This window comes from Salarias fasciatus, chromosome 13 (genome assembly GCF_902148845.1).
Source record: "Salarias fasciatus chromosome 13, fSalaFa1.1, whole genome shotgun sequence".
NCBI classification, from domain to species: Eukaryota; Metazoa; Chordata; class Actinopteri; order Blenniiformes; family Blenniidae; genus Salarias; species Salarias fasciatus.
Genome location: NC_043757.1, coordinates 18,830,782 through 18,847,710, shown reverse-complemented (window position 1 = coordinate 18,847,710; position 16,929 = coordinate 18,830,782). Strand labels below are relative to the sequence as shown.

At 41.4% G+C, this 16,929-nt stretch overlaps 1 protein-coding gene across 37 annotated transcripts in view; it reads right to left on the bottom strand.

Moving 5' to 3' along the window:
- kcnma1a (potassium large conductance calcium-activated channel, subfamily M, alpha member 1a) overlaps positions 1 to 16,929 on the bottom strand; it is a 138,918-nt gene that overhangs the window by 65,879 nt on the left and 56,110 nt on the right. For all 37 annotated transcript variants that reach the window (XM_030107431.1, XM_030107436.1, XM_030107433.1 and 34 more), the window contains one exon: positions 4,549 to 4,610. In XM_030107431.1, coding sequence (XP_029963291.1) covers positions 4,549 to 4,610 — 62 coding nt within the window. The remainder of the gene's footprint in view (positions 1 to 4,548; positions 4,611 to 16,929) is intronic.

Here is a 16,929-nt window from a genome sequence, read left to right as displayed (position 1 = left end):
AACCTGTCCTTTTTTATCTTTTTATAAATAAGCAGAGAAAATGTGCTCTTACTATTCCTGAGGTTGCTTGTTTTTAACAGGTTTCTCTGCTAATCATCATTCATTGGGTGTCAAAGTCACTACATATGAAACACAGGCACCACTTGTCATAATAACTTCCGCAAACAATCCAGTAAACAAATCGGACAGCAGAAGTGTTGACCACCAGTGGTCATTTTATTATATTACAAATTAGTTGCGTTTCACATGTTGAGGTTGCTCTGTTAAACGCACAGCTTCACCACACACAAATCTATCAAGCCACTTCTGAAGATCATCCCATGTTACGTTCAAATGTCTAAACTAATCAAAAAGCTAATTCATGCAGTCTCAAAAAGGCTTTTTTTTTGTGAGAGGCGGGCAATGATAAGACACTCATTTAGAACGGGAACTTCTTAGTTAAAAGTGTGGGCAAAAGTAATAAAATGGTATCAGTCTCGAGTTGGACCACTTTGAGAAATTTACTGAAAATGTAAATTTGAAATGAGTCATTTGTCACTGTGGCAGCTCGTGGATTCTATCTGAAGCCACTCAGGATTGGTGTCAATGATGAATTAAGTTTTATTGTGGCTGTACAGTCATCTCTGATTCAAGACTGAGGGATTCTTTTTTTAAAAATGTAAACACAACAACCAGGTACCGTCAACGCCCTCAGGAGAGGCTTTTACAGGCAATGCTTCATCTTCACAAAGTCTGCCAAGCTCGTCTCACCGCTCAGCCATATTTCTCACCTTACACCATTAATTAGTGATTAGACGCTGCTTCTTTTTTTAGTGCTGACATTGATCGCGCACTAATGATAGCATTACAGGCACAAGATAGTGGTCTCTCTGACATAAAACTGCAATTGTGTGCACGCTATCGTGACTGTGCAAGCGTGTACATGCAAAAAAAGTCTGTATGTGTGACACGGAGGGATCGAGAGAGAAGAGAAATAGAAACAGAAGTGGAGCAGAAACAAGGGCATCCCTTTAAGAGCAGCCTGCAGAGACTTTGTCCTACATTCCCCTTTGTTTCACAGGAGCACAGAGGAGGAAAAGAGAAGGGATGAAGGATAAGGGATGAGCCGAGGTATTAAAGCAGATTCTGATGTGGGTGGGAGAGGAGGACACAGTATCCAACCCATTGAAAACATCACCAAAATAACATCAGTTTGGCAAGTCAAAGTCTCCTGTAGAGGAACAGAAAAGGCAGTGTCTTATCTTAGGTTATGAAGTGCACTGTGATAAACAACCACACGAACAGATGGACAGCGATTTTCAGTGCAGCTACATATTCATTCAAAAAAAAAAAAAAAAAAACTGTCTTCTTAACAACAACATGGCTGCCAATTCAGTGACTAGTAATCTCTGTGCTCAACTGGGAGGACATCCAATTCACAATTCCATACTTTCAGACTCAGCCACTCAGTGCTTTGCTGTGTTTTTCTGAGGACGTTTGCTGTGAAATACTGCCCAAAAAAAAAAAAAAAAAAATCTGCCAGGAAAGCCCCACCTGCAGAAAGGTAGAGGCAAAACATCTCCAGGGACGCTTGTACCTCACCACGAGAAAGCTCTGTTTTCCTCAGTGTTTTTCCAGGTGTGCATAACTTTGTGTGTGCATGTGTGTGTCCCTGCCCAGAGGGACAAGCTTGCTTCACTGAGGTAGACATAAAAGCCCATCTAGGCTCCTGAGGTCCAACCCACATGCACTTATTCCACCACATGTCTCTTTTCTCAGTTACCACAGGGACCGAAGCGTAATCCTCCCCATTACTGTTGCCTTTTTCACAGATGATTTCAGAGCGATGTTCACCTTATCCGATGGCAAAAACAGTAGATTGGAAGACACAAAGGGGGGAAACCGGCCTGATAAGCCTCATGACTCTGTTTTCTACAGCCCTCAACATTCGGTGGAGTAACTGCTGCCATTAAAATAGTGACCTATAAATCAGCGCTCATTGATTCCTCAGTCATTAACATTTACTAGCGAGGAGCTAGGTGGGGAGAAGGTCATCTGTGGCGCTATCTTAGCAAGTAAGCACTGAATGAAGAATGTGAGTCATATCCAGTGAGCCTCCCATACTTCAGAAAATCATGCATATGCAACATAACACACAGCGATCGAATTAAGTGTGCATGTCAATATTTGTGTCCTGTGAGAACTGTCCTTCCCAGTGAATAAGTGAGGAAAATTTCAAGCCAGGTCGGCACTCTGACATGTAATATGATGTCCTACACATAAGAGGTTGCAGCTGCTGTAATGAAAGCATTGCTATAACACAAGCCCGGCCCTGTTCAGGATGTCAGAACCCCCAGAGTAAGCTGAACCTGCTCTGGGTTGATCAGTAGCCCCCCTGAGAGGACGCAAACACTCAAGTGACAAGCTTGAGCTAATCACGATGATGAGGCTGGAGAGGGCCTCGGCTTAATGGGAGCACAGAGAGATCAGGGCAATGCCTCAGGGAAGCCCACTCACACAGAAATACACTCAAAGTGTGCACTTTAATATAAGAGATACGATGGAGAAACAGAGGAAAACAAAAAAAAAAAACAAGTGCACTACAGTATAGCAAAGCAGGGCATCCACTTGTTGTCTAATGGCTCATCTGTGTTCCTACTCCACTCTTCAGACATTTTTTTTGTTGACATATTATGTGTGATTAGCACAGAGCTCCATGAAAAATACTCACTTTATTGTTTAAACAGCTTGAAATCAGGTAGTTTTTTTTTTTTTTTTTTTTTTTTTGTTATTTTTTTCTTTATTCCCATATTGCTAAATTGATGTTGTGATCGCCAAGGTTTGATTGGGACTGAGGTGGGAAAACCCCTATGATTCCTTAGAAATCACCAGAATATTTTAAAAAGATTCTAAACTTTTTTTTTTTTAAGAGTGTCTTGATTCTCCTTTTTTTTCTTACAAAACGCCGGAGGCAAAAAGGAAAACAAAAAAGGAGCATCAGCAGAATATATAAAGGGAGACAGAGCTGTGGAGGAAGAAAGGGTTTTTATCCTGAAATACAAATGGCTGACTGGAGCCATGCCAGGAATAGTTTCCTCTGCTCCTGAGAGATAAGAATGAAGAAGTTGGATTGCACTTTTGATTTACTTAATTTGAGAATTTTACACATCCACGTCTGAGACACACGACTTTGTCTGAGAAATAATTTCACAGTTAACGGTTATTAAAGTGAAAATAAACTACAGCAGCTCAATAATAATTCTGCATAACAGGCAACAAAGGTAACGAATGAGTATGATGGCAATGTTCCACACAATGTTACGTGAATGGTCAATATGATACAATCTCATTGCAATGAACATTTCTGAACCCCGGGCACTGCAGTAAACATAAACATATAGCTTTATTTTGAGTAAATTAATGGTGCATGAAATAACGTACACCCACAGGAAGAAATGCGCGTGGCACAGGTGTTCACTTTTGATTATTTTCTAGAGAAATGCATTAAGTTGAACATGTCTGGAAGCGACGACTTTGGTCATCGTGATAAGCAAACAGTACATTACATTAAAATCCAGGAAATCATCATACTGCCACGACATACTGCTGCGCTTGCTATTATTGTCAGAAATTGTTGGCTCGAGCGCAAAATAAATGTATCAATAAAAGATAAGCAACATAAACAGACAATTTAACCCAGAGTACACACAGTGATTTATATGACAAAATAACGGCAGCAGTGGGGCTTTCATGGCAGGTACCCAATTGCTTTTCTGAAGAATAAATGTACAATATTTCTGATTAGACAACAGCCTTACCCTATAAAAATGAATTATGTTGAGTATAATCTTCTTTTTTTTTTTTCTCTGTGCCTTTTCACTGTTGTATTTTTATCTGATACTGTAGCATCCTGACTAACAGGTCTGATTCACCGCCAGAACTAATAAGACATTGTTTCGAGGAGCGAGAATCTCAAGAAATAAATCTGAAAAATCCCTCAACTCGCCCTTCAAAGGTACTGTTTTGAGCTGTATGGTGCGAAAGTAGCTGCAATGGTTATCGGAGGGATGCCAAGCCTGCAATCTGTCTCTGGGTGTCTGCCAGCCAGGGATGCACTGACAATACCCACACTCCCGTACTCACACATACAGTAGAACTAACTCACCAACGCATACTGTATCTGCATATCTGAGTTACCATGGAAACTGACAGGCCTCTCATTGACAAACAAATCCTCAGATGCACCACACGTGCGTGTGTGTGTGTGTGTGTGTGTGTGTGTGTGTGTGTGTGTGTGTGTGTGTGTGTGTGTGTGTGCGTGCGCACGCACCTATTAATCAGACTCTGATTCACAGTATGTAGGCCAATAATATCAATATATGAATAGCATTTCATCTGCATTTGAAGTGTTCAGTATAGCTGCAGCAGCATGAGTAAAACATTTCGAGATTTCTACGTGGAGTTTGCATGTTCTCCCTGTGTGTTTGGTCTCTTCAAGATGTCCTACTGACGCCCCAGCCCTCACCCCCACCTCCATTCCAAGCTCAAAGTCATGAATCTGATACTTACTCTGAGGAGTCTATAAAGTATATCCCAAGGGCCCCGATGCTGAGTGCAAAGACTAACACCACCTGGGGAGAGGAAGAAAGACGAAAGGGAAATTACTTTCATGCACACAGTAGCAAAAGAATTCCAACTATGCTGATGAATGTACTTCATAGTAAACAAGGTTCTCTATTCAGCTGGGGTGGACACAATCGGCAGCACCAGTTACAGCATATGTAATTAAACAGGGAGTTCTCTCCTGCAGGTTTCAGAGGGGTGGACTTCCCTTTTAAAAAGCTCGTGGTGAATAATGAATGCTCACCCTCATGTCAGCAAATACAGCCTTTTAAATGCAGGCAGTGTAAAATCAAGCCAGCGCGGTTACAGAAAGCAAATAAAGGACACACATTTGTAAATTGATGTGAAGAGGAGCAACAATGTGGGTTTGGGTTGTTGAGAGGAAGCGCTTATCGTGTGTTGACGATGAGTCAAAGCTCACATTGTGTGAAACTAAGACCTGCTGGACTATGTTTCAGTGGCTGCCTCCGACTTGTTAGGTAAAATAAGGTAAGATGCAGCACAGCAACAGCGGCAAAGCCTCAGCCCAGCATCCCGGCACGTTATTTAATCCGTAAACACGATTTCACAGACTGCACAGCAAAAAACTAGCAAAAGAACAAAACAACAATGCATTATGCGCAAAAATAAGCGTCCTCTTCCTTCTTCCTACACGTCATCAGAAAAATAGCAACACTAAGCCACAATGATCCCCTCCAGCAAAATGTTCTTGCGAACATTTGAGTTCACATCACCATCATCGCCACTGTCATCACAATAATCATCTTTGCAACAGCTGACCAGTGTAGCGATGCATAATGGTTCCTCCCCTGCGATCCTTTCTCCCATTCAGCTGCCTCACAATAGCAGCCCACCATCCCTGCTGATTGTGGCATTCATTATTGATGATGGGCACTTGATTACTTTCATGCGATGCTCCTTTGTATTGATCCTGTGCATTGTGGCTTTGTGGTATTAAGTAAACACCCCCATCCAATTGCATTTTTAATAGTTTGCTGCTCGAAGAGAGGCAGAGGAGGATGCGGCTTTCCAGGCAGACACGAGAACAGATGGAGAAATAACCTTACATTCAATGACGGGGAAGCAATCATAACTGGCTTTTTGAAAGAAAGGCACTCCAGTGGTTTGATTATCAGAGGAAGTAGTCGGCTAAAGGGCGCTTGCTGATCAAAATACTGACTTGTGACATCTTTCTGAGAGTGAACAGAGGCCTCAGCACACTCATATGTATTCATAGGAATGATAGAACTAAACCGGGGAAATAAAGATGAATGTTTGTATTATTTTACCATTTACACCATTGTAATGATCCTGAGTGAGCACAACAGTTTATGTGATGTAATAAAATGCTTTGTTTAAATAAAATGCATTTTATATTGTGTGAAGCACTGAATATCATCATTTTTATTTGATGCTACTGTCTTCACGATGGTGCTTGGACAAAGTCTTCAATCAGCAACATTTGGTAAGTGAAATCCAAATGTAAGATTCTTGTTTCTTATCGTTCATTCCAAAGTAACAATGAGATCAAATAAAATGTGAAAAAAAGTTGATTGATGTGCGAGGTAAGCTTTAAAGTTCTCATACACTGATATAAAGACTGTCATATTTTTGCCCATTAATTTTGGAAAAGTACCTTTTACTTCCATGAACTTGATAAGGTCACCTAATTGGTAGTTTTATTTTGGAAATTGCAACACTATATCCCATCAACGAACAATTAAATCAAAGGATTAGAAACCTTTGTTGCTAAAACTCCATTACTTTCTATTACTGAATTCAGTATTATTGAATGTGATGTGCTAAGGTGATTTTATAGAAATCCAATGTAAAATATATTCTATTAAGGCAGGTTACAGGTAGCAGGTTCAACACGTAGGGCGAATGGCACAAATACTACGCAACTAGAGAACCTTACAGGTGATCCCTGTAAAGGGGTCAAACAGACACTTCCACTACTGCCTGAAAATTTGTGACTGAATTAATCATTCAAATCCTTCTCTGTGTCTTGAATTATTGAATGCCGGTACATCTTCAATAAAACCAAATGCAGCCAGACCACATAATTCATAGGTTGAAGGTGACTTTGTTGGATTCTGCAGGTAGGTTTGTTCAGCAGCAGTCCAACAATTCACACAGACATTTAAAAAAAACAGGACAGTAAAAACATCCCACACATGGAGAGGCACTCAAAGGTTCAGCGTCCCAACTAAAAGTGAAATATATAAATAAATGAAAGAACCACTTAAAATACCAATATAAAAACCTGTTAAAAGCATAATACAAAAGGAAAATAAATAAGTAAATCCAAGTCAGGCTTCCGTTCAATAATAAGACCTAAACATAAAGTGCACTCAGACTTATTTAAAGGGAAACAGCGGCAGGATTAAACATGTTCCTATATGGTGTAGTGTTAAGTCTTTATGACTTTAAATCTCCATCCAGATGGCAGGAGCTGGAAGTCTCGGGCTGGCGGATTGGAGTTGTCATTGGAAAGGGAGCAGGCCAGTCGCTGCGCCTGCATGTTATAAAGCGACTGTAGGCACAGCTGTGAATCCATGATCAGTCGACGAGCCCATTTAATTGTCTGGTTGAGAGAATTTCTTTCTTTTAAGGGAAAGTTTCTAAACCAGTGATTAATGGTTTGTCCCTTGATAATAATGGACTCAGGTCTATTATACATATATATGCATAATAGACCTATATATATTGTCATAACCACTCAGACTTACTGGCTCACACCGTGCAAGTCATGCAAAACAAGGAACAAAACAAGGACCCACAATCTACATAGTCACTGAACTTAAAATAACATATGCTCAAGCTCGGTGTCAAAACAAGGAATGCATGTCATTATAATGCTAAAGTTTTGTGCTAGCACCAGAAAACCAGGAAAGTTTACTTTTATTTTCACAAGAAACTTTTTTTGTCGGTGTGAAAGCAACGCTGAAAACAACAGGTTCGAAAAGAATAATATCCTGGGGTGGAGAGAGGGAGAGGGAAAGCTATTAAACATATGTACTCCGTTTCTTGTTGTTGCTTGGGGCAAGCTCCTCAAGGTTAACACATCCACGTACCAAAACAAACTACCACTGCTGACTGCTAATGAATGACGCAGGATTTTATAGACAAGAAATGTGGAAAGACTTTAGACAAGACATCTGGTCAGAGGTGCCTTTTTTTTTTTTTTTTTTTTTTTGCATCACCTTCTCTTAATGCTAGGAGTAAAAAACAGCACAAACAAGTCAGTGTGGACTTCGGATGCAGGAAGTCTAGCATTGCGAACGTGAAGGTATATTACACATACATGGATGCACATCAGCACTTGCTTGCAGCACTTGCTTTAGGCGGAAAAGAAAATAGTGAAGAAAAAGGGCAGAGATAGTCAGTTGCTGAAAAGCAGAACAGCGAACAGCAAACACAAGCGGATGATATGAAGAGATAAGAAGCGTCATCTTCTTACACCGACCCAGTTATTCAACTGTGACAGCAAGTCCACCCCTTCACCCAATCCACCCACCCTTTTCCCCTCTGTCTCCACACAGTATCTACAAGGGCTTACTCTCTGCCAACCACAAAACCCACAAGCGAGCACAGACAAACCAACCAAGCAACCGCCACCGCCAATCAGGAACAAAGTAATAAACACTAGAGGGGGAATTCCCTCCACCTCCAAAACAAAGCAATTTCTGTAAATCATAAACTGAGCTGCTGCTGCTGCTGCTGCATCTGTAACACTGTGAGGGCTGGTTATATGCACATTTCATGATTCATGTGATGAAACACCAGTGGCGGAATATGGCGGCATCATGTCAGAGCGGCAGTATTCGGAAGTGATGTCTATGTTCTCTCTTTAATAGCCGAGTAGGTTTTCATTGGTGTATCCCTCTCTATATTTAAAGTGCGAAGCTAAATCTGTCAGATGTTTTCCGAGGTGCACTTCAACGGTCACGCTGGAAGACTCAAAGTATAAACAGGCAGCAACAAATCGTGTGTGCGTACATGTATGTGTGTGTGAACGCCAGTGTCGGTGGGTTTCAGGTTTCTGGACCGCGAGCAGGTGAAAGGTGACGGCTGTCACGACAGCAGCAGAACTGTAAACACATAATAATACCATCTTACGCATATAAACACGCAACCAGGTCCAAGTCTCTCAGTTGGTGTGATTGCGGGTGAACTTGGAGAGCTCATCACGGCTTCCACTCCAAGGGCGAGCCAAAAAATTTCACACACGACTTCCTGCGCCAACAGGGATCCCGTTTAATGACTTTTTCTGTCCCTTTAAGTGCACTCCGTGAAGAGGAGACCGTCTCACAGGCAGGTGATGTGGGCTGACAACGCACAGAATAATCACTTCACATTAAGGCTAAGCACCCAGGTCAGGAGAGCGGTGACTCAAAGCCACCGCTTCAAAACGATCAAGATGGAGGACGGAGCTTTGCATTGTTGTGAGACAATGAGACATGATGCACTTCCACACATGTAGCTTTTCCACTGAACTTCATATGAGCGAGCACATTTGCAGATCTCCGGATGTTAACGCTCTGTTTTGACTGCAGCTGAGGAACACAACACCTGAAAAATGCAGTTAAATTGATGCAAAACTTTGTGACCACTTGAGCATCAACCAACTGGGTCTACATCTTGTGCATGTTGCTCAATGCACCAGAGAAAAATTTATTTATAGTAAGAGTTAAAACTGAAATTTGTTTCAGTTTTTATTCTGATGTAATAATATGCTACCAGTTTCATTTTAAGTTGATAATCAATACATCAAAATCTTCAGAAACCCAAATCATCACAAATAAAGGGATGAGCAAGACATGAATACAGTTTAAAATTGGATGTAAGTTGGGTGTTTAATTAAAAAAAAAAAAGACTAGTTGTCCAAGCAAATATTAAAAACCTAATAAAGTGATCTTCATGCACTGATGTATTGGTGTGGCTGCATTTGTGCAGTTTTTAGAGGTCAGCATCAACAGACTGCAAAGTACAGTCTGCAAGCACAGCTGTTTGTAGAGAAATTAAAGAAAATCAGAAGTGGAATATTTAATTTTGGCTAAATAATGTGATATAAACACTTTCTAAGAATCTTGATGGGTTCCCCAAGATTACATGAACCGGAATCCTCGGTGGAAAGTCAAGAATGGCCATCAGTACCGTGTGGCATCAGGATAAGCCTGCTCATTAATCCGGCCTGGCTCGTTGGGTTCGCCAAGTGAGTAGCTCCAAAATATCTGATTGATGTTTCAGCCATACAGGATTTCAGTCGTCCACAGCCAAAAGCAGCTCCAGCCAGACCAGTATTCTGTCTTCCCATGACTTTATTCTGAACACATTGGGCTCTATTTTGGTCGACCAGGCAAAAGCCTCGCCAATGGGTGTGACCAGGGCATTTTGGAATTTTTGTGCAAGGCACTGTCCGGCGCAGCAAATCCACACCTCTGTCTCTCCCACCAGCGCAAGAGGGAGGAGAGAAGGTGAGAATCTTGACCAGCTCTCCTCGCCCTTCAATGCGGTGCTATTAAACCAATAGACAAATAGTTTTTATTTCCTCGCTTTGCCATGAGCGACGCTCTTCTCTGCCACGGTCCACAGAAAGAGATGAATTAAGGAAGTGCGCGCACTGCGCATGTCAGATAACATAATCACTGAGCTGAGTAAACCAGTCAATAAAAAATTACCAACACTGGCTTTGCACGTGTTGCGCCTGTTGAAATTACCACTGCACGGCCTGCGCCACCCTCCACCACCCTGCGCTGCGGCGAGAAAAACAGAGCCCATTAAGTTTATCTGTTGTGAAGTAGGCTTCAAACAAAAGAGATGATCTGCAGAGGGTAAAGCTCCTTTCATCTTCTATACCATATTTCTCAAACTGTTGACAAGCCAGCGAAGCAGGAAGTGATTCTTTACTCATCAATTTGTAACAGTGTTTGCGCTGCAGCATAAACATTTACATTGAGCACAACGCTTTGTTTCATAGTCACTGCGCTGCCTATCAAGGCAGTGTGAAGGTGCCGAATTAGAAACTCGTGGAAACAGAGTCACATGTCTGTGCACAGGGCGAGAGAAGGAGGCGCTCACTGGGGGAATGTCAACAAATGAATCCCGCATTAAACTTTGATGGCACTCATCCATATATCAGCACACATCATGGTCTCCATTCTCTCTTGGCCTCGGAAGGCGGGTGGAGTGGGGGGGATGGGGGGGCTACAGACAGCTATGCAGGTGGAGGTATGAGCTGACATTCTGAGAGAAAACATGCTCTATATTCCCGTCACACACTGCATAAATCACCCTGGACCACTGATTCTCATGATGCGACTGGAAAGGTGTTTCAGTTCAGATCAGTGCTTTCACTGGTTGGACAGGAATTGCCAAACATCCCCGACTCTGTCATGTTGACCCGGGATATTAATTATTCATCGTGGAAGATATATACTTGGAATATGATAGAGAACAGCACAGGTCCAAACAAAAAAATCTTTTCTATGAATGATAATTTCTCAAAAAAAAAAAAAAAAAAAAAAAAAATTAAGGTGTGAAAAGAAGAATTTTAGGGCTATGTTGTTGACTAAAGACAATTCAACCTGAGGCTATCAAAGTCCCGGAAAATCCACTTCAGACTGTGTGACGTTCAGTCTGCTGACAGTTAACCTCTGAACAAACTTTCCGGTGACATAAATGCTAATTGCTGCCTTCATTAAAATGTCATTTTCCCAGTGAAAGGTTGCACCAAACTGTGCCTGATTATAATGTTCTTTTTTTTTAATTCCTTTAAATAATAGAGACTTATCCATCATGCAATTTTAAATCATGAAAGCAGAGGACAAAAACAGGGAGGGACACGAGGTGAAGGCTGAGTAAGTTGTGCATCAGTGTGTGTCACACTTGTTTTCATCATCCAAATCCACTGTGTACCCAGAGTGATTTTAGTCACCTCTAATGAATGGGAGTGCAAGAAGAAAATGGAGGGGGAATAAATGAAGAAGATTAGTACTGAACTAGTCTCCTCTAAAACTCTACCACTGATGTATTAGTAATGCTGGGATTGAAGACAAGAGTCCAGATGATTCCATCTTTGGTATTTCTTTTTGGTAGACGTGACATTATTTTTCCAATAAAGATGGTATGTGAGGTTTATGTCTTATCTGTTAGAGTGGAGAAAGAAAAATGCTATATGTTCTAAAGGCTGCACATGGTTTATATCTTTTCTCTCCCTTTATCTCTTCCTGCTCGGCTCTCCGACTGCCTGCTTCCTTTGTCCTACCGCCCAAGGTTATTCCGTCACGGTCTCCAGGGTACAAACCAGGTGACTAGAGGCTCGGTAGAAGGACACTAACCTGTCCTTGAAGAATCAGTGTCATTGTTCAACCAGCAGAGCCGTGCGTCTCCATCTCAAGCTGTGTGAACTGCATGACAGTGAGAATGATAACCGCAGAAATGACAAGAACGTCAACGTACTGGCTTTCCATTGTGACATTTTTTTTTTCCTTTTAGTTGCAAATCCTTTCTTACATGATGGATACCTGAGGAAAAGGATTTGTGCAGGATGACCTTGGGTTTTGAGATCGAAATGAACACAGTGTCTGTTGCAACACGAGAAAACCTGGCAGTGAAATCCCAAATTCTCCCTGTCAGTGCTATTCCTGCTGCAATGACTAATGATTACTTTGTGCATCAGAGGAGCCACATCACACTGGTGTCACGGCCCCGCTTTAGAGCACCTTCACTCACTGCACTATTACCGAGTTCGTCAGTCACGATTTCTGTGGCGCAGAAAAAATCAAACAGTCCTCCACACAAAAAAAGGAAGCTATGAACTTGTCATGCACACTGTGTTTAGAGAATAATAATCCAACCGGAAAAACTGGAAGGTTAAAAATGCGACTTGTTCAACTGTAGCAAAGAAAATAAAGAGAGGCTTCTGAACTGAAAGAATTAATCTAATGAAATACAGCAGAATTGTTACACTAAGGAGACTGGGCCTGATTTTTATGCATAAAAATAAAAACATGGCATGAAATGTACCACTATTTGAGTGCTGACTGCTTGAAATGACCTTTGGCAACAAAAGCAAAGCAGGTAAGCAGACAGACAAATACAGCAAATGACTTTATCGATAGCACATTGCATAAGAAAATGCCAAATGTTGTGTTAGAGTGATTTACTGAACTCTAACAAACAAATCCCAAAAAAAGTAATGGTAATACACTTTTGCTACCAATTGCACAGCAATGGAAAAACTAGCTTATTTATCAGTCTCTTCCTCGGCCGTATGTTGGTTTAAGTTAGTGGTCAGGATTCTAGCTTCTCAGCAGGATAATCCCTGGTTTTACGCCCCTCAGGGCTTTTCTGTGGGAAGTCTCCACGTTGTTCCAGTATGTCGGTAGGTTTTCTCTAGATATTCTGCTTTATTACCACAAAAAAAATAGAAATCTTATATTTTAATACAGTAGTTATAAGTAGGTATTCTGACTGTTTGCCCTGTAACAGTGTTGCCTGCCATTTCCCACAGTAATATATGGGAGGCAGCAGCTATAGAAGTAGTTGGCGCTATAAAAGATGGATGGATGGAGGGAAAACGATTCCCAGCTTCCATACAACACACAATCCATTATTCCATCTCCCATAACCGGCTGTAAATAAACTGGACCCCAATAATGTCCCCAGCCCACCAAAAAGAAATACATTCCCATAGATCAAAATACAACTACTGACACTGTTCCGTGGGAATTGGCTCCATTTAACCTTCATGGCCTTTACGAGATGGATGCCCACATAAAGTCCTACCAAGGCAACGGAGACACTGATTGACAGAGGAGAAGAGTGGGAAGGGGGTCGTTATGAAGGAAAGCCTCTCAGGTCTGACAGGATGACAGCTCCTAAAATGAGCATCTGTCAGCCGGAGATGAAGAGGAGGCCTGTGGGGATCTGTTACACACACACAGGACAACCTGTCTGAAAAAATTCCCTCTAAAAGCTTTTCGGTGGCATCATTAATTCATTAAAAAAATACTTTTTTGGGATACCTGTGCGTTATGAGAGGCAAGCAGCACAGTGTAAGATGTAACGTATGCTCTGGACACTGAAAGGGCTTCCTCTCCAGTGTCCTGTGTCTAATGGCTGCCGTCTCGAGGGAACATGACCTTGAATGTTGGCGGAGGACACCTAAAAATGGACAAAAGAGGAAAAAGGAGAGATCGAGGAAAAGAGAGAAGAGATAAGAGGGAGGAGATGGTGACAGGAGATGGAGGGATGAGAGAATATTAGAGAGTCCCTCACCCCTGTGGGACATGAGGAGCATTAAGAAGTGGCAGAAAATGGCTTGTGGCAGCGACAGAATGAGAGCATGAGCGAGAGCAGCTGAAGAGAAAGAGGGGTGGAGGGATGGAGAATATTAGAGCATGTCCTCTAAGGCACAGCAAGAGCTTAAATGCCACAGCATGTACACGTGTGTGTGCGCGTGTGTGCGTGTGTGCGTCTTGAGCCACGCCACGTCGTTCAACCTCTGCGTGTGCGAGACAGAAGGAAGGACCCCTGCTGGGATTATGCCAGCGCGGAGAAGATGAGAGGACGTGTGTGACCAGCCTGCAAAGAGCTGCTGACAATGTAATGAGGGGCATTTCTTTAACCCAATCATCAACATCCACAATCCAACTGACGTCCACCGCACGCGCTTATAGACGGTTTTATTCCCAAGAGTGCAGAATTATCAGAGGAGGATATAGAAACCCGCTGCCACTGCACTGAGATGCCATAGTGTCTATTGTGCATACGGATGAGGGCAACATTATTTTTAGTGAAACGTGACTGTTCAGTCAGTGCAGCGATGATAACCGAGTGTCATTTCTACCACTTGATAAAGACTTAATGAGGGAGTCCAGTGGAGGTTTCTGTGCTTTAACACAGCCGCTTGACGCTCTTTGGGTTAAGAGTAGCTTTTGGCTGCTGGATATCACAGGTCTAGAAACCCCTCCCCAGGCCTCAGGGTTTCACCAAGTATCACTAAATGTGCCACAGCCCACAAGCAAGCCTCAAGCACAGACCAGGAACACAACAAGGGAAAGCAATCACCTCCATTTTTATGCTTCTGAAGTAAAATAGTGAAAGCTTACTCAAGGATAGCTGGTCATTTGAAGTAAACCTGTTTATTTTCATCAAGTTAAATAAGCGGTGCTCAACTGGGAAAGAAGGTGTGTGAATCAGTCATGCATTAAAAATTTCATGATCAACTGATGAGAGTAGCATTGATCAGATATTCTTTCTCTATTAAAAGACTAAATAAATCCAAGTCATTCAAAAGAAAACATGATTACAGCCTTGTGATTTAATGCTGGGAGCTGTTTTGGACAGGCGACCTGTCCAGGGTGGAGCCTGCCCTAAGTCATAGTCCGCAGACACATGAAGCAGTGAGTAGCACTTTATACTACCTTGTCAGTTAAAAGTGCAGTACAAATTAAGCTGTCTTTTGCGAGGAACATGCCAGATTAGGAAGACTTTCCATTCTACTAATAACTCAAAAACATTTATTTCTGCAGGGTTACCCTTTGGTCAAAACAGCCCCGGTGCCAGGCCTTCCTGAGTCACCACAATTAGTCAGTTAAAAGGGGGTCTGATGACTAATTCAATATTAAACCACTTAAGTTAAAAAAAAAAAACAAAAAAAAACATATTTATAGTTCAGAGAGATGAATTAACTCAATTAAATATTGAGAACCCTTCATATAAAATGAGTACCACCAATAATGAGTCCAGCCAAACATTCTTTCTGCTTTACACAGAGATATCTAAAGTTACTTAAATTACATGGCATCAGAATAAGTGTACACTCTTGCAAAACACAGTATTTTGAATGTGACTAAACTGACAAAAATCTCTCTCTGTTATGTTGTGCACCCCCGCTGGCCTCAGATTGAATCCTGTCAAAATGTCCTCCCTGCATCCCATTATGCCTCTGTAAAAAGAAAATACTTGATCCCCCACAAGACCCCTCCATCAGACCTCAGACATGTCGAGAATCCTTTCAGGCTGACAACATGACACTGAGTGGGGCTGTTCTTTTCTGCTGTTTGTTCATAAACTATAATCCACAAAGAAACACAGAATCTGAGGGGACTTTTCACAGCGATGTGCGGAGCAGTCACGGAGCGCACTGACTTATTACTGTTGACTCATGGCTTGACTGCAGTTTGGCCCAAGTCTTGATATGCTGGTAAAGTATCAAGGTAGATGCAACGCACAAGGAACTACATATATATTCTTGATTGTATCAATATTCACATCACCTCTCTGTTGTTGAAGCAGTTGCATGAAGCAAAGAGCTGTTCTGTTATTTTGTCTCAAAAGTCAAGATTTTTCACAGGAACTGTTGGTTACAAAGTCGAGCGTTTTTCTACAGTGAACCGATGCCACTGCAGCTGAAGTTAATGAGTGAATCAGTATTTCAGCTGAAGTGAAAGGAGAACATTAAAAATAGCTTTCTAAATGAAGCTATTAAAATAAGTCAGTGGCCATATTTTGCTCCCTTGCTTTTACAAAAACATCTTTTCCTTCCTGCAGGAGCATCCAACGATGCGTTTATTTTGAAAATTAAAAATATCTATGTTAAAAAGATAAATAACATAAAAATATGTGCTGCAACATAGGGGCTGTGCACATTATAGTATTGCAATCGTCAATGTCAAGAACTGAAAGTGTTTGGTCGAAGTGTAACAGATATCCACTCATCTCAGGTAAAAAATATTTAGTTCTGATTAGTTTAATGCTGTTTAAGAAATGCTTACCTGAAAAATGGCACAAAAGTGCCTTTATTTATATTTTGACAAATCCTTCAGTTGCATTCTATGTCCAGACTTTCATGACATTTTATGAAAATATGACACATCATATGAAGACGTAGTGAGTTTGGCATTGAGTCTAATCATTTGATATCCTTGGGATAGTGAACACGTACTGTCTGTGAGTAAAACCTGTAAATCATTGAGATACGAGAGTAGGATGCATGGGTAGACAGGAACATAATGAGCATAATGGTTTCCTGTTATCGGAGGTCCTCTGAAAAAATAAAAAGATGGACCAATGCAAATTCTACCTCCATTCTTCAAACATATCAATGTTAGTCCTTTGCAATGACAAGAAGTGAAATGATTGATGATAATGTATTGAATGACTGAACAGATTTATATGTGTATTCCTTGATTTTTAATCTCAGTATTGACAGAAATATAATTGTGTCATGCATCAACCGATTGGCACCTTGACATTTACAAAACTGGAGATCAGACAAATGAGAAATGACCACCCTAGAATGAGGAAGGAAGCAAA